General features: G+C 39.8%; 1 protein-coding gene across 2 annotated transcripts in view; it reads right to left on the reverse strand.

Annotated features, from left to right (window-relative positions):
• Positions 1-14,848: 14,848 nt before the first annotated feature.
• The window catches only part of GPR65 (G protein-coupled receptor 65), a 6,205-nt gene continuing 3,933 nt past the window's right edge, over positions 14,849-17,120 (reverse strand). For both annotated transcript variants that reach the window (XM_014311641.2, XM_031065658.1), the window contains one exon: positions 14,849-16,125. In XM_014311641.2, coding sequence (XP_014167116.1) covers positions 14,964-16,001 — 1,038 coding nt within the window. In that variant the 5' untranslated portion in view covers positions 16,002-16,125 and the 3' untranslated portion in view covers positions 14,849-14,963. The remainder of the gene's footprint in view (positions 16,126-17,120) is intronic.

Genomic DNA, 17,120 nt, shown 5'->3' on the forward strand with positions numbered 1-17,120 from the left:
TGAATAAACAGGATCTGGATTTGCATTTCATTACAGCAAGTCTGAAACTGGCTGTTATATTTCTTTGATGTCTGACATAGTTTAACTGATGGGATCTTGAACCAAATGTTGGATGGATGAAAGTATGAAAGTACATAATTTCTGTCAAAAGGTATTTCATGGCATTTTTCAAGAAGAATGGAGAAACGCAGGTTGAGGGAGGAATTTTTAAAATTGAAATATTAGGTGTCTCATGGTTATTCAATAAATGAATCCATCATGATAGTGCTGTTTCCAGAGAAACTTTGAAAGTTATTCCCTAGAAACAAGTTGAAGATCAATTATCTCCTGCAAAAGTGCAGTTCACTTACAGAATGGCAATGGCATGCAATGGGAATAGTGGCAAAGACAATTTTTTTCCCTTTAGTATATCACTCATAGTAATCAGCTGCTTCTTTCTTTGTCCTATTAGATGGATTATGAGGAAAAAGTGCTATTAATGTAAGGAGAGATGTTTTCTTGCCAGCATATGCCCTTTTTCTAGATGGTGTTGAATTATCTTTGGGAAAGGTGAACTGTCTGTGCTAGTGTGGCACCAAGAGCAATCTCAGAGCAGAGGAGATCTCTTGCCAGACTTCCTCTGATGCCTCAGCCACAAGTTGTGTACAGGGTTTGCTTTATGTACTAGGGGCCATCCACAGCAAATCACAGGGGGATTCAGAGCCCTTCCTTCAGCAATGGAGGAGAAAAATAGATTTTTAAAGGTGAAAGAACAGCATGAAATGCTGCAGAAATCACTCCTTTAATGATTTGTGAATCTAATTATTATTGTTATTAATGATTATACCATGCTAAGAGCCATTAGTACAAATCTTAAATAAATGCAGGGAAAGCATTTTTTTATAGCCTGGAATTACACATTTAAGGGATATTCATAAGTAGAAAGCTGCATTATAATAGTATGCATTATGGTTGTTTTATCAGTTAATTCTGCTGAATTTGTCTAATTTTTGGATTTGCTTGTAAATCTTAATTAGCCACTGTGGAATTGAGTGCAAATAAAAGATTACTGAAAACAAAATAAAATGTTTAGATAAAACCTGTTACATTATGAGAATGAATTCTGTCACTTATTAAGGAAAATAAATTAATTGACTTCAAGTTTTACCACAGCCATTGCAAAAAAGCACATTTTATTCTTGGTTTTCAATATTAAGAGTAAGTTGGCTTTGTTGCCTGGAAGCAAGGGACAGTAGACTCTTGTGGAGATGCCACCAGCACATGTAAGTCAAGGAAGCTACTCATTTAGCAATGTCCTCCATCCTTTGAATTTAGATGGACAACTGCCTTCAAAATCATGTGTTTATATAAAATGCAGCCTGGCTTTGTCACTTTCACCACTAGAGTGTCACATGCACCACCAATTACAGTTTTACAGTAGCTGTTTCCTTTGGAAGTTTCGAGGTGCTGATGAAAAAAATCCCATCACCAATGAGGAGATCTCCAAAGTAGCTGAAGAAATGTTTATCCTCAACAGAACTGGAGGCCATTTGCTGTATTCTGGTGACCTACCTGAATACCTCCACACCCCTCACATCCAGTGGAAACAACAGGTCTAAGGAAAAACCCAATAGCCCAATGGGAACCAGTCCCTGCCACTGTTGCTGGAGAAATGGAAACAGAGATTTTTATAGTGAAAGGCTTGAAGATCCTTTTGTGCTCTTTTATTCTGAAATGCCTCAGCAATTCTGTATGCAACCTATAATGTGTTACCAAAATAAAAAAAAAAAACCCACAGCTCCTAAAATAATGTTTCTCCAATTATCTCCTATCATAAATACTGTTTTAAATCACACACTGCACACACTGAGCCTCATGCTTTTGTGTATTTCTGTCCCTCTCCTTGGTACTGAGTTACTGATTTCAGCACTAGTGGCTGTATCTGTGATATTGAGGGAGCAGGAGGAATGAAACTTCAAGGCACAGTCTGTTCCCCCCTTCATGTTACACAGAGTGGTTCAAACACACTCCTCTGCTGGCTGCTGCAGCTCCTTCAGCCACTGTAAAAAGTCTCTGCTTGCATTCAGGATAAGTGGCAAGGATTCAGTCACTCATGGGTCATCACATCCTGCTTATCTAGCCTGCATCTTTAAATGCAGAATATTTATGGGGAAAAAATGGATTATAGGTTTTTTGAAACCATCTTGCCTCATTTTAGAGACTCCAAGTGACAGGCTGCTGCCTTGGAGCTTAACAATGTTTAAATACCACTGTTGTACAGAAATGGCCTTTTCCATATATCAGACTGCACCTTCCAGGCACTAGGACCTGTGATCCTTTCTGGGTAGCCAGGCAGATAAGCTTCTCCTGTCACACATGCCTTTTCAATGTCTAAACATGTAAGAAAGTGATCAAATTACTCCTCAGCTTTCTTCTTGGGTGATCAAATATCTTGAATTCTTAAGACATGCAATACATTTTTCTAGTGCCTGGATCTTCATTTGTGAAATTTAGACTGTGCAGCAGAAAGCAGTTCACATCTCTTAAAAATTGGCATGCACATAGCATTTTATCATACAAAACAACCAGCAGAAAGACACTTCTCTCCTATTGTGGACTCATCTGTGCTTCACTCCTAATAAATAATTATTTTTGTTTACTGATGTATTGACAAAATGTCATAAAATTTGAACATTAAATTTTTTAGCCTTAATAGCGCTTGTAAGACAGCACTAATTATTTCTAGGAATTACTCTGCCATAGTTAGTGGTACTAACAAAGATTTGGACTCTACCTCACGTATAGATTTCCAATCAAACCAAGAAGAAATGCATTATTTCACAGGTGTGCCTTCTCTGGGGTTACTAACACAGACTTGGAACTTCAGCCTTTTTTACCTGAAAGGTCAGCAATGTAGTAATGCCAGCTAGTTGGCTCCTTTCTCATTAATGTAACAAAGGGAGCTATATCCAGAATGGATATTATGGAATAAATGTCGTGCCCATCTGTTACAGTAGGATATTGGGAGCCTAGAGAGGCTGATTCACAATTCTGAGGCCACGTCCTATGGAAAGCATGGAGCATGGCGGCAGATGGGAAGAGATGGATCTGAGCAGATGGATCTGGGTGTGGTTCACGTCTCACGCACTGGTTTACACTGGGACAGAGCACTGGGGCTAATTTCTTGCCAGCAGGAACAGCCTGCAATGTGCACTTGTAGCAAAAACCAGCAGATACCAAAATAACTCTGCTGAGGAGGCAGGCGCGCTCACAGTGCTGCTCATCCCAGCACGAGCATGGCTCAGCAGCTGCACTGCAATAGCCAAGGGCAGTGTTTCACTTTCAGAACAGAATGCCAGGGTGAGAAACCACATAATGTGTTCAGGTATGACTGCTGCAGTGTCTGAGTGTGCTCTGGATTGACTGACAGGGCTCCCCAGATGCCCACAGTTTGTAGTCAGCGACAGCGAGGTGACAAGCACATTGCCAGCAGAATGTACCATACCACATCATCTCCTGAAATGTGATAAGTACAGGAGTGCCACAATTCGATTGAAGAAGGCAGCTCTTGGTAATGTTAGAGATCATAGTTTTACTTGCAATATAGTGTTTTCAAACAATATATTAATGCTTGTGATTCTCCATGAAAGCAGCCTAACCAAATGAAATGTTTAGGAATGACACTGGTATGGAAAAATGAATCACACTGATTAAATACTACTTTCTATTTAAAATTTGAACTTGCCATTACTAATATGACAGGTGCTACTTATTTGATGAAATAGAGCATAGCCCAGAGCTCACCAAACTCCCCAATAATCTTTCTTCACAATCTGACAGGAGCTAGTTTATGCCTTTTGTACATTCATATTGATTTTGGAAAGAAGGTTGCTGCATGAAAAATAATTAACAAGGTGAGACAAGATGATGAGAAAGAGAAATAAGTAATATACCTTGCCACAAGTGCTTCCCTTCACTGTTGCCATACCCAAGGAAACAATTTTATTTTTACACTTAGCTGAATTAATTTATTGAATTAGTGCATGCTATAGTTTAAAGTCAGCATGTACATGTAATTTTTAATAGCTGCATATTTTATGTGACTTCTCAATTGAAATAGATAGAAAAATGAGAGCCATGTTGGAGACAAGGGGGTTCTTCCCTTCTGGGCTGAGATGATGACTTCTTTAATATCCTCTTTATAGGAATCTTTGTGGTTTAGCACCTCATATGAAATTTAACAATTTTCCACAAATAGCTGACAGTGAGGAAGAAATACAATTATCTCAGGACCAAGAAGTTATTTTTAGAGCTCTGTATTGTCTGCTTGGCATTGGTTTTTTATAACACTTGATACGTGCATGACATATATAACACATATACAATTGGACTCCTTGCTGCACTTGTATTCAGACTCTGAGCTGCACTGTATTCAGACTCTGGTGTTATTTATATCTTTGCTGTGGGAGATTTATATCCAGGTGTGTGGCTGACTGACTGTTCACTGTCTGGCACAGTCATTAGTAAGGCAAATACTATTGGTAGTAGCAGTTTGCTAGTAGTTAATACAGAAAAAAAAAGTTTATTTGGAAAATAACAGCTATTATATCTCTGCTTTTAAATTCATTAGGAGATAGGGACTGTGCTAGTGATGTATGTTGAAGATGACGTAATACTGGTTAGGTAGGAGTGGCTATGCAATACAGGATCATGGCTTCCCATAACTCAGTGGGAATTATGGGAATTCTCCTGGCTACAGTGATTCTCTGCAAAGCCATTTTCCAGCAGTTTTACATGCCTGTGAGTGCATATGTATATCTGCACACACACATATATATATGCTGCTCCCCTGCTGACTGCATGCACTCACCTTCAAGGAGAAGTGATGCCCAACACAAGAAAGGAGCAAAGCACCATCCCAGGATGGCGGCAGGGCAGCAGAGGGAAGAGCGTGGGCAAAGTGACTCTAGCCTAGCAGACACTCAGCACAGCATCAGGGCTCTCTGTTCCTTTAATATCTGTTTCATATGATCATGCTCCCACAGAACCAAATGTTTCAGATACCTTCCTTATTGATAAGAATATTTGGGCAAATAGTGTCTTGTTCCGTCTTGAATGGCATAGAGTGAGAATTATTGGGATGTGTTATTCTTATGGTAAATTACACAGCCATTTATTCTTGAAAAAAAGATTGTTTAAGTGGGAAATAATAATAATTATCATGATTACTACTATAATTATTTTAAAATAATATTAATAGTAATAGGAATAATGTTGGTGGGAGCTACTGAGAACATTACCAAAACATTCTGAGATAAAAAACAGTCTGTTTCCAACACTTCAACACTTGAAGCAACAGAGCCTGAAGCTGAAATCATGTTTTCTTGACAAAGATTTATATTCCCAGCACCTGAACATACCACTGGCCCTCCTGACACATTATTGATTGGTTCTACTTTTGTTGTTGATGAGCATTGTTGGCATTGTTGACAACTACAGACCATTACAGAGTCAATACTGATTGAGGTGAGAGCAGGAATCCTCCCTGCATTCAGCTCTGCACATCATAACTATTCCAAGGTTGCAAAAGGGAAGAATGGAAAGGTTCTTTTGTGTATCTTGTATGAAGCCCCATGGTCAATAGCTAGGATACCATTTAAATGTGTATAGCTCATATAATTATTTGAGAACCTCATTGCAATGCTTATATATCTACAAAACATTCCAAAGCAAAAAAAGACATTTAATACTTTTCTCATTGCCACTCATATCTGAGAATATGGAGAAAATGTCTTTTTTTCCATGCTTTTCATTGCAAGAGGAAAAATCATATTGTTTAAATAAGTAGTTGTTATTCCTGCCCAATATAGCACTCTACAGTTGTTCTGTGTTCATTCACATATAATTATTGTTATGATGTAAGACCTCAGCAAGATCTTCTTTTTTCTGACCAAGCTAATTTATCTTTCTGAAGTAATCTCTTGAAATTCAGTATGAATTTAGATCATGCTCATAGTATTCTAAGGTAAGGTAAAGAAATGCAGTTTATTCTAGCAAACAACTTTTAATTTTAAAAGTGCACTTTCTAAGTTAGTTCAGTTGCATATTAAAGAGCTCTTCAGAGAAGTAACTAACAGGGACAAAAGTAGCCCATATATAAGGGGAAAAAACGTGGGGAAAAGCACAGAAGGCTGCAGAAACAAACAACCTGGGTTGCATGACATCTATTTATTTTGCCATCACATTCATATGAAACTTCATAGAGTTCATTTAAGCTCTGAGAAAATTCTCCTGAATCCTGCTTGTGGCTGCCATTGTATTAAATATGTCCTTCCTGACCTAGCAAAAATACTGATACCTAGTGAGCTTTTTTTTCCTTCCCCAACAACATGACAGTTCCATGAGCTGTGCCATGGCTCAGGGTTGCTTATATTGGTAATAAAGATGCGAGGAGTTGAGCAGAGATTTTTAATAAATATTCTTCAGGACACATAATGGACCAGGGTAGAGCAATATAGAAGAATGAACTCTGGAAAAATAAAAAAAAAAAGCAAATGAACATAAGGACTAGTGAAATGGAGGTAGAAGAAGGAAGAAGAGAAACCTAAGGCTTCATATTGGATGGACTTGCACAGCATAACACTGAACATTTTTCTTTGTTAAATATAATGTTTAGATACAGATGACTGAACCAGAAAAATGACAGCTCATGGTGTACTACTGTAGACAGCTCTCGAGGCTCCCTGTTGGGCTGCTTGATTTTGCTCCTGGCTCTGATGACTGACAGCCTGACAGCTTGCTGCAGCTCAAGGCAGAGGTTGAAAGGACCATGGTGGCTCCCTGCAGCCTCACGGGAACTCGGGCAGCAGTGGCCAGCTCTGCTCTCAAACTTTTCTTCTCTTTAAGAAACCCAGCTTTAAACTAGGGATGTTTTCATGCTTTTCCATGAAGCCTGCCTAAACAGACCAAAATCGCCACCTAGTGAGGACAGCCTCTCAGCTCACTCACTTTACACAAGGCTTTTGTAAATACAACTGAAGTAATCCTGATATCCCACTGCATTTAAGTTTGAGTGATAACGATAAATAATATTCTGCAAGAAAAAACCCCAAGAATTTAAGGAAAAAAATGTATTTGCTGAAGTGACAGGAACACAGGCATTTTCCATAAAATAATATCTATCCAAGGACAGGCGTTCATACCACTTCTCACTGCAATCATTAAGATGCTTACTTTATTGTCTTCAAAATGTATTTACAGGAATCTTGAGTGAAGAGCCAGGTTTAATGTCTGTGTTGGGTGTCTTTTGCCTCCTGCATAGGTAGTGCTGCAAAAGGTCTCTGAGTTCTTCCTCCTTGTTTCTCTGAATGAATTGCTAAAAATAAACAGACTGCATAACTGGCCAAAACCCAAAGAAGTATCAAGAAGTGGTTTCACTTTTAGTATGCTTGTAATGAATTGAAGTGAATGTGCAAGAAAAGATAAACCCCTATGTACCATGTTGGCAAGTTTTTGAAAGGCTTCCAGCTAAATCCATTTTGCAGGCTCCTTTTGCTTGATCTGAGTGATCAAGAGACTTTTCTATTATTTCCACCACGACACACCATATGTAAGTTTTTTCCTGTTACATTGAAGAAATTGACTGTTAAGTTTTAAAAAAAATGCATAGCAAATCACTTTTAAGATTTTATTTAAAATCAATTACAGTTAAATATAATATATTTTAGATTAATTTTTCCTGGCCTACATTTAGTCTTTTAAAATTAACATTGTAAAGACTGTACATTTATGAACATAAAACGCAAGGGGAAGTAAGAGAAAATACACATGAACCTCCAAATAAAAGAGCTATGACATTTAGGTAACCACATGAAAGAATTCTGAAGAAAACTTGAGTAAAAACAACAGTGAGACAGGAAGAATCAGAGGTTTTTTTTCCTTCAGATAAAGTTATTTTCTTTGACTTGCCTTGGTAGAGATACAGTTATGGTGCTTACTGCCGATGAATATTTCTAGATCTTTTTGAAACCACATATATCAGGCTTATATAAAATCAAAATTGGAATCTACTAGCAGTGTACTAGGGATCAAAAAAACCTTCAGGATTTTTTTTTCCTCTCTAAACATGTCTAATTTTAAACTGCTAAATGCTACTGGCTAAATTTATTTCCTGCTTTCCACAGAAGTAAATCATCCTCTAAGTTTGAACACTAGACTTCATCATGAAATAGTCTTTTTAGAGCATGGGGAATTTTCACAGCTGCAAAATTCAATGCAAAGTTACATGTGGAGTCACAGGCAATACACAGCACGCTTCACAGTACACTGTAGTATCTTTATCTTTCTGTTATGTTATGAGGTCTGAGTCATGCATGAACAGGGTTTAGACCCTGCATTGGGAGCCAACAGGCATCAGACAGGGAAGGAAGACTGGCACTGATCACATCAGAGCAGATGTCCAAGAAATTATATCCTGAATTTCACACATTTCTGGCACAAATTCTGTAACAAATGTTACTGCAGCATTGTTTCCCTGCATAATGTCTCAGGATGAAGCTTTTCCTAGGCTGGTTGTGCTCCACAGAACCTATATTAGGTTCACATACACTGAGCTGCCAGACAGTGACATGTGTTTGTTCTTTGCATGCCAGGAAGGAGAGCTCACAAGTTTGCATGGGGTTACCGTGAATACAGCAGCCCTCAATAGTTTGACCTTTTTTGCTTTTTTTTCTCCTGCAACAAATTCTGAGAAGGAACAGAAACTTTGGTTTACCGAGGATTATTTGTTGGGTTGCACTGACAACCAAGCAAAGACAGTGAAGCTATGTGTTTATGTTCTCTTTCTGAGCACACAATGAATCTCAGGAATTGTTTGGTAGGTGTTTGGCAGAGTTAAGGATTCCTTTTGCCCACTGAGAACTACCTTTTTGTTTAAGAGTCCTTGGGTCTCCTGTGGTGAAATGATATCTAAGAAGATGAACTGCCATAAGCCAGACCACCTGTTCAGAGCAGGTACCTCAAATTAGGATACTCACCTCAGCCTTCCCAGTTCATTTCATTTAAGGATGTGAGCCTAAGGATGTGAGTCTAAGGAATGCCTGATTTACAGGATCAACAGCACTTTCCTCACAGAGTTTCATCACACGTATAATTAAGTATATCAAACAGAACACAATGTATGGATCTCTCCTTTAGACTGTAGCTTTCTGGATTTAGTACTTGTTGGGACATCTGGTAAGGTAACAGCTATCAGATGAAGGAAACTGTGGTGACAATTTCTCCAGTCGTTCAATATCTACCTGAGATATGAGTAGGATTTAGATGCAAAAAACCAAAAAATCTGTGCTAAAATGCTAGGGATTTGAAATAAGATTGTTCCTGGGTGTTCTTCATGTGGGGTCAGTAAAACAGCCATTACTTTGTTCCCCTGTTGTTAAAGGAAGGAAGATGTTTTAAACAAGGAGAAATGGCAGGTAAGACCAAGATTCTACAAGAAATCAAAATAAAGCTGCAGCAGGTATGAAATATAGCAAAATTTAGGGATATTAGGACCATCTCTAGAAAAAAGCTTGTGCAAGTCATTTTTTATGTTAAGTGAACTTCAGTAAGTCATTTGAAAGGCAACGTGCCATATCTAAATGATCTGAAGAATCATCATAGAATTATAGAGTGACCAGGGCTGGAAAGCACCTGAAAGATCACCTGGATCCAACCCCCCTGCCATGGGCAGGGAAAGTTTCCACCACACCAGGTTGCTCCAAGCCCCATCCAACCTGGCCTTGAACACGTCTAGGGATGGAGCCCCCACCACTTTGGCAATGGGTTCCAGTGCTTCACCACCCTCACAGTAAAGAGTTTCTTCCCATTATCTAATCTAAATCTAATTTCTCTCTGTTTGAAGCTTTTGCCCCTTGTCCTACCACTTCATGCCCTTGTAAAAAGTCCCTCTCAATTTTTCTTATAGGCCCCCATTAGGTACTGGAAAGCCACAATTAGGTCGTCCTGAAGCCTTCTCTTCACCAGGCTGAACAAACCCAACTCTCTCAGCCTTTTTTCATATGAAAGCTGCTCAATTCTTCTAATAACTTTTAAGATCCTCCTCTGGACTCACTCCAACAAGTCCACATCCTTGCTGTGCTGGGGACTCCAGAGCTGGATGCAGCACTGCAGGTGGGGTCTGAGCAGAGCAGAGCAGAGAAGAGCGGAGGGGCAGAATCCCCTCCCTTTCCCCACGCTGTTTTGGATGCAGGACAGGATTGGCTTTCTGGGCTGTGAGTGCACATTGCAGGGTCATGTCCAGCCTCTCATCCACCAGCACCCCACAAAGGCTATATGTGATTGGGCACTAGTACAGTGCTTTTACCCACTCGGTCATCAGCTCTGTTTTTCATGCAGCAACAGATCTTGACACTACCAGGAAAATTAAACAAAAGTAAAAAAAAGAATCTTCTATCTCTGTATTGAGCCTTTAGCTGTTGCTATAGCAATAACATTTCTCAAAATACAAAATTCAAAGTACCAGCTACCTTTGCTCTTGAGACATCATCTTTTCTTTTTTCAATTTCTGTCACACTCCATTTAAAGAAGCTGTGAGTCTGTGCTCCCATCACCAAAATATTCAAAGTTAATTTTGAAAAGAAAACAAAAAAGGAATTGACCTATTTGCCCAATTTTTTTGCATGTCCCACTATTTTAGCACTTCCATGACACATTAGTGATATGATGTGTGTGCTCTGATGTTCAATGAGAGAAGCTATAGGACACACACTGCTGTACAGATCCTGGATACAGGCTGTAAGTGATATACTGAAGACAATACCTCTAGGCTGGCAGAGATGAGAATCTGACTCTCTCTTGTGCAGGATCTTCATAATTCACCTGAATCGGGCTTTTTACATATCATCTGATGCAGTCTTCTCCTAAATGTTTTCTGTCTTGTTTTTGTTGGTGGTTTTTTTTTTTTTTTTTTTTTAATTTTATTTTATTATTATTGCTTTGGTTTGTGTTTCTCTTTTGTGAAGTCCCAGTCCAGAACATACTTTATCTCTTTCTAAGGTATTAAAGGATTTAGGTGAAATAGCTTGGTTACTTTTAATTTATAGCTGAACAGACAAAATCTCCCTGTGTCAGCTCAGGCTAGCAATTTGTGTGTAACACAGCCATTGTGGTGCAGCAATGAAAGAAAAAAACTTCATGAAAAACACATGCACAATATGTTTTGCTCTTTCCCCTTATCAGTGCTAGAGCATCACTTATCAGATGCTGCCTTGGATCAGCCCCACTGGGGACCCTGCAGGTGCAGAGGAGTTGGTGCCCTTGGGCAGGGGCAAGCTGCCATCTCACAGGGCTTGGGGACCACCAGGAGCTGCTATCTGAGACCAGAAGCATTTTTGAGCAATCTAAGGAATTAGAAAACTACATTTCATTATCATAAAGGGATAAGACCCTGGACTTATCTGAGCTTTTTCATGAAACCCAGCCTATGGGCCAGCCACTGTCATGGTTTCCCTTTATCTTGAATTGAATCTCCAGCAGGTACCACAGGAAATTATGCTATGAAAAACATCCACAGATACTCATGTAAGTTGGTCCGTGCTACGGCTTTCATGAGCACTGGTGAAATATTAAAGAATGTAAAATCTCAGGGTGAAATTTTGTGGAAATGAAACTTTTTGCAGAGGCTCAGTGTCACTTTACCAACAGTCTGTGGTCTCTTCTTCTACTACGTTAGGAATTAACTGCCTCTGCATAGGCCAATGCTGACATGCTGCTGCCATGTCCAGCCTTGTACCTGACTGATCCCAACCTTGCCTTCCTGACTTGGCTTCCCAGCTTGGCCCGTGACCTGCCTTGTCACCAGAGATTTGTCTTGTGGTCAGAGTTGGCCATACCTGCTCTTCTGCCTTGCTGGGTGCCATGGGACTGTGGCTTGTTGGTGACGATGCTGCCCAGTCTGCCTGGCTGTCACCCTCAGCTCCTGGCTCACTGCCCCTTGTGGAGCTGACAGCTCTCACTACTCCCTGACAAAGAGGTTTATTTTGACTCAATTTTGTTGCTTAGCTTCAGTTACTCTTTCAGCTTTCATTATTCTTAAAATTAATTCTTAAATTCTTTAAATTAAAAGCCCAAATAGAATTAACTTTCCAACCTTTATGGCAAGTGAAAGATTTAAAAATGAACCACTGAGTTATTTTTTCCATGAAGTTACAGTGAAGTTTGGTTCTGCTTTCATTTCAATGCCAGAGTGAAATTTCACATTCTGTTGCAAAATACATAGGTCAGCAGTGGAAAAAGATCATGATTAAGTAACTTGCACTGCTGCTGCTTGCATAATTCTTCCTTCATAATATATAAGAAGGAACTACAGAAAAAAACCCCAAATCAGAAAAACAAACCCACATCAAAACAAAATTCAGTAAATGGAGACAAAAAAGAAGGGAATGTAATTTTCTAGAAAGGAAGGCAACAGCCAGAATAGTGACTACCCACAGGACAATTGTGATTCAAAGGGGTGTCAGGGAACCTCAAGTGCAGCCTTCTGCTAAAGGGAAGGTCACCTACAAGGTCAGATGTTGCTCAAGCTTTGTTGAGTTGGGTATTGGAAACTGCTGAGGATGGAGCACACAGAACATCTTGGTGCAACGTGCTCCACAGCTTATCAGTTCTTCATAGCTCAGAAACTCTTCCTTATATCAACTCTGACCCTTCTTGCTTCAAGAATTACACATGATTTCTTGTCCCTCCTTGTCCTGTTTTCAGCTCAGGTAAAGTTCCTTTCAATAGCTGTTACAGTGCTGTGTTTTGAATTCAGAATGAGAATGGTGTTGATGACACACTGATGTGTTTTGGTTTTGTTACGTGTTTATCCCAAGTACAGGACTTTTTTCTTGTCTCATGCTCCGCCAGTCAGGAGGTTTGCAAAAGAAACTGGGAGGGGGCATAGCTGGGACAGGTGACCTGTACTGGCCAAAGGGATATTCCACACAATAGAATGTCCTGCCCAGTAGATAACCTGGGGGAAGTTATCCAGAAGGGTGGCTGATCTGGGTTCAGGAAGTGGGGTCTGGCATTGGTCAGTGGGTGGTGAGCAATTGTGTTGTGCATAATTTGTTTTTCCCATTACTATTATTATTATTATTATTGTTATTATTATGTTCCATTATTCTACATTTAAAATTATTTTTTATTATAAAACTGTTTTTATCTATACCTGCAAGTTTTACTTTGGTTCTCCTTTCCATTCCACCTGTCTGTGGGGGGGCGGAAGGGGGCTGAGTGAGTGGCTGTGTAGTCCCTAATTTCCAGCCAGGCTGAAAACACACCACTCCTGCTATGAGCTCTTGTAAAGAGCTTGGCTCCATCTTCTCAATATCCTCTTTGCAGGATTGCAAAGCTGTCATTAGGTACCTCAAAGTCTTCTCTTCTCCAGGCTGAACAAGCCTAGCTTGCACAGCCTGGCAAGGTCCCATTTCAGAGCATGAAATTACCAGAAAGTATAGACACACACAGCAACTCATAAAAACAGTGGAAATGCTCTTTGAAATGGAGAAATTTTTTATTTAAACACAGATGCACACTCTCATAAGAAATATCATATCGCTTGTGACCACTTTATGCACATCCTCCACACATAATGTCAGACCTAAAAGGGTACTGAAAAATGCTGTTCAAAATCTTTCCAACACACAAATTTGCTAGAGGGCAATTCTTTTGTTTTTTTGATGGAAAGAAAAATTTTTTTTCCTATGAAATGAAAAAACCACCATAACCAAATATTTTTCCTGGGAATTGAGAAAAAGTAAAAAGATTGTGAGAAGAGGAAAAAAATGTAATGTTTTAATTCTTTTCAGAGGATCAGGTGTCTGGATGGGACAAGGAACCAGGGAGCCAGGCAGCTGTTTCTGCCTGCACATGAACACGTCCCTGAATTAACAGCTGCACTTCTGATTTGCGCTAACACCAACTTTTTAAAAGTATGGTTCTTTTGCTTCCATTCTTACTCTTTGTTGGTACATTCATGCTCTTTGCTGGTTTGCCAGTATTGCTGGCTGGCTTGTTTAATTTTTTTAAAACTGTCAGATGGAGAGCCCTGGAACCTCTATCTGAGGCCTGCATGTGCAGTTAAGTAAATGGATACAAACCTCACTCTACTGAGTCAGAAAACAGAACCACACTCCAGATTTCAGTCACAATAAGCAACTCTGAAGGCTGGCCCTTTACATTGCTGAGATGTGAAACCTCACCTTTCTATCCTTCTCTTCCTCCCCTGCATGTATCAGGAAAGGTTTCATCCAAATTAAAACACTGGTGACTAGAATTCACTTCTTTATTGGCACTTGAATTAATGAATCTTCAACTATCTGAAACCCAGTACTGGTATTGTAATGAAACTGCATGACATACAGCTATACATTAGAACATATATTTTTCAAGGAAAACAAAATCTTAAGTGCAAGTAAGTGTCTGTACACAGCAGGGTAAACATTTTTAAGAAGTGTCTGGTCTCAGGGATATGCTAAAGGAGAATTGGAGTCTTTAATGAAACCCAAGAACTATCATAGCAGCATAAATCACAACATGAAATTTACCACACTCCCTCTGTCTGGTCCTTTGCTATTCAGGACAAAGAGGACTTCAGCCTTCCTCCAGCTTAGTACACTGCAGCAGGCTGGCTAGCAAGCTGCCACAGGAGACAGTTCTGTGGGGGATCCTCAGTAATTCTGTCAGCATGTCACAGCCATCCTTCTTGACTGTGCATTTGTCTGTTGTCACTGATTTATATACCACACATGATTTAAAGATATGTGTTGATACTCCACCTATTTCATTGACCTTATAGTAAGTTCTTATTGGCTCCAGCTACTGGTTTTGCTTAGACTGGTGTCTCTGACTTTTGGGGCATTTACTAGATGCACAAGTTCCTAGGAGAAGAATTTTTCTTTCTTTTCCTTTTAGGTTATCCAGTTTTCATTTGCATGTGCTCATTAGGAAATTTTGACAGTCTGGGTTTCACAGGAACTTCTGTAGGTGACCAGTGCAGTGTTTTTTGTAGCAGAACTGCACGGAGCATGTCCTTTCACTTGGTCTTCCCCACGCTTTCGTAGGCACAAGCAATACCTGAGCAAATTCACTATCTCTGTCCGTGCAGTTTCACTCACAAAGCAGTACAGAATGGGATCTGCGATGCAATTCAAACTTGTTAAGGCTTGTGTGACTCTGTAAACCTTATACATCAGCAACAAAAGATGTGGGTCAGAGGTGGAAGGTTCTTTGATGCTGCGGATAAGCAGTACAACATGATAAGGAGTGAAGCAAACAATGAAACTAACTGTGATGTTCACAATAAGTTTTTTCACTTTTTTCTTTTCTTCATCTACTGTGGCTTGGTTACACCTCACTACTTGGTAGATTTTATGGTAGCAAAACACAATGATTATCAAAGGGACCAAGTACCCTGAGCATATCCGGAATAGATTTATGTTCGCCTGCCACCTTTCCAGGGGGTAGTTATCATAGCATAATTTATGATTAGTGAAATTGCAAGGATCATTGAATACTTCTTTATTCACCAATATGACAGAATTAAAGATGCTTTCCAGAAGCCAGACAATTATACTGACAATCAATGAAAATCTTCTTGTGCGCAAGTACTGGAGCTTCAAGGGGTGAACTAATGCCAGGTACCTGTCAAGAGAGATGCAAGCAAGGAACGCAGTGCTGGTGTAGAAATTCATATACGTAAGGAAGGCAAAAATCTGACAAAGCAAAGCAGAGAGCCTCCAGTCATCTCCATGCCAGGCATAATCAATCCACAGAGGCAGAATCAAGGAGTACAAAAGGTCAGCCAGAGACAGGCTAAAGATGTAGACTGCTAACTCATTCTTTTTCCTCACCTGAATGCAAGACGCATAGAGGGATATGCAGTTGATGGGAATACTGATCATCATCACAACGCTGTACACAAATGGAAACAAATACTTATCCAGGGTGTGATCATCATGGCACGCAGTGCTGTTGTTCATTGTCCACTCCAGCAGCACCCTTGAGATAATTCCAGCCTGGGTGTAATAAAACCCCCTGTTGTAGTCTGATGGGTTGTCATCTGTTAGTTCTTTAGGACCTCATTGACAAGATTCCAGCCGTCTGCTACCAAAAAGGAAAAAGGAAAAATGTCAGCTATTACATTTCAGTTGTTTTTATGGGATTCTTGGTGTGTGGGGTTTTTTTTTGTTTGTTTGTTTGTTTTTTGGGTTTTTTTCCTAGAAGAAAGAAACTGTTTTTTAGATTGGAGGATGTTAGTGTTCCTGGAGTTAGGAATGCATAGGAAGAGAAACCCAAAATCTAAGATTGTCAAGGTCACTTAGATAGAAGCTTCCACAGCAGAAGTCGGATGACTAGTTAAAACACTTCTAGGAGTGGGGTGCTTTCCTGCAATCCTGGGTCTCTCTTGTGGGAGAGTTAAAGGAGACCAGAAAGTGGACCACAAATAAAATAACAGAAGTGCCCTTTCTATTATTATGGTAAGCACTGCTTTGAGCATATGAATATGGCAGATTTCTTATTTCAAACAACCTCCTCCCCTGCAAGACAATGGAGAGACAAGGATAGAAATACAGGGATTCAGGTACCACTGGATGTTGGGATCTGCTCAGAAAAGGAAAATATGTGTCTGGTATCTCTCTGTATTGCAAATCACTCGTCTTTTTTGCATCCTCACACACCCCTCTCTCCTCCTTTGTATGTGATCCCACACGAACTTGCCATCAAGTATGCTGTTCCAGCAAGACTCACTGCATGTACCAGAAACCCTCATGTGAAACCTGCCGGGCTATTGGGTTCCTGCATGCACATGACAATCTGGTGGGTGTCCCTTTGAACATGTGAGGTGGCGACTGAGCAGAGTTTTTCATTAACACTTCTCCCCTCTAAAAATTGCAGCTGTGATGCATGAGCTCATAAATTCATGAGCAATTAAATTTTTCTCAGTCAATTCCAGGACTGCGATTATCAACAGCTTCAACATGAAAATATCAGTAAAATGGCAGCCCTGACTAAAGCAGTGGGACTGGAGGTGTGTGTGAGCCTTAGGAACACATAGAAGAGCTGACCTTTAGAAAGGATGAAGAGAGGGTAAGAAAGAG

The sequence above is a fragment of the Geospiza fortis genome, unplaced genomic scaffold (genome assembly GCF_000277835.1).
Source record: "Geospiza fortis unplaced genomic scaffold, GeoFor_1.0 scaffold54, whole genome shotgun sequence".
In the NCBI taxonomy this organism is placed as follows: Eukaryota; Metazoa; Chordata; class Aves; order Passeriformes; family Thraupidae; genus Geospiza; species Geospiza fortis.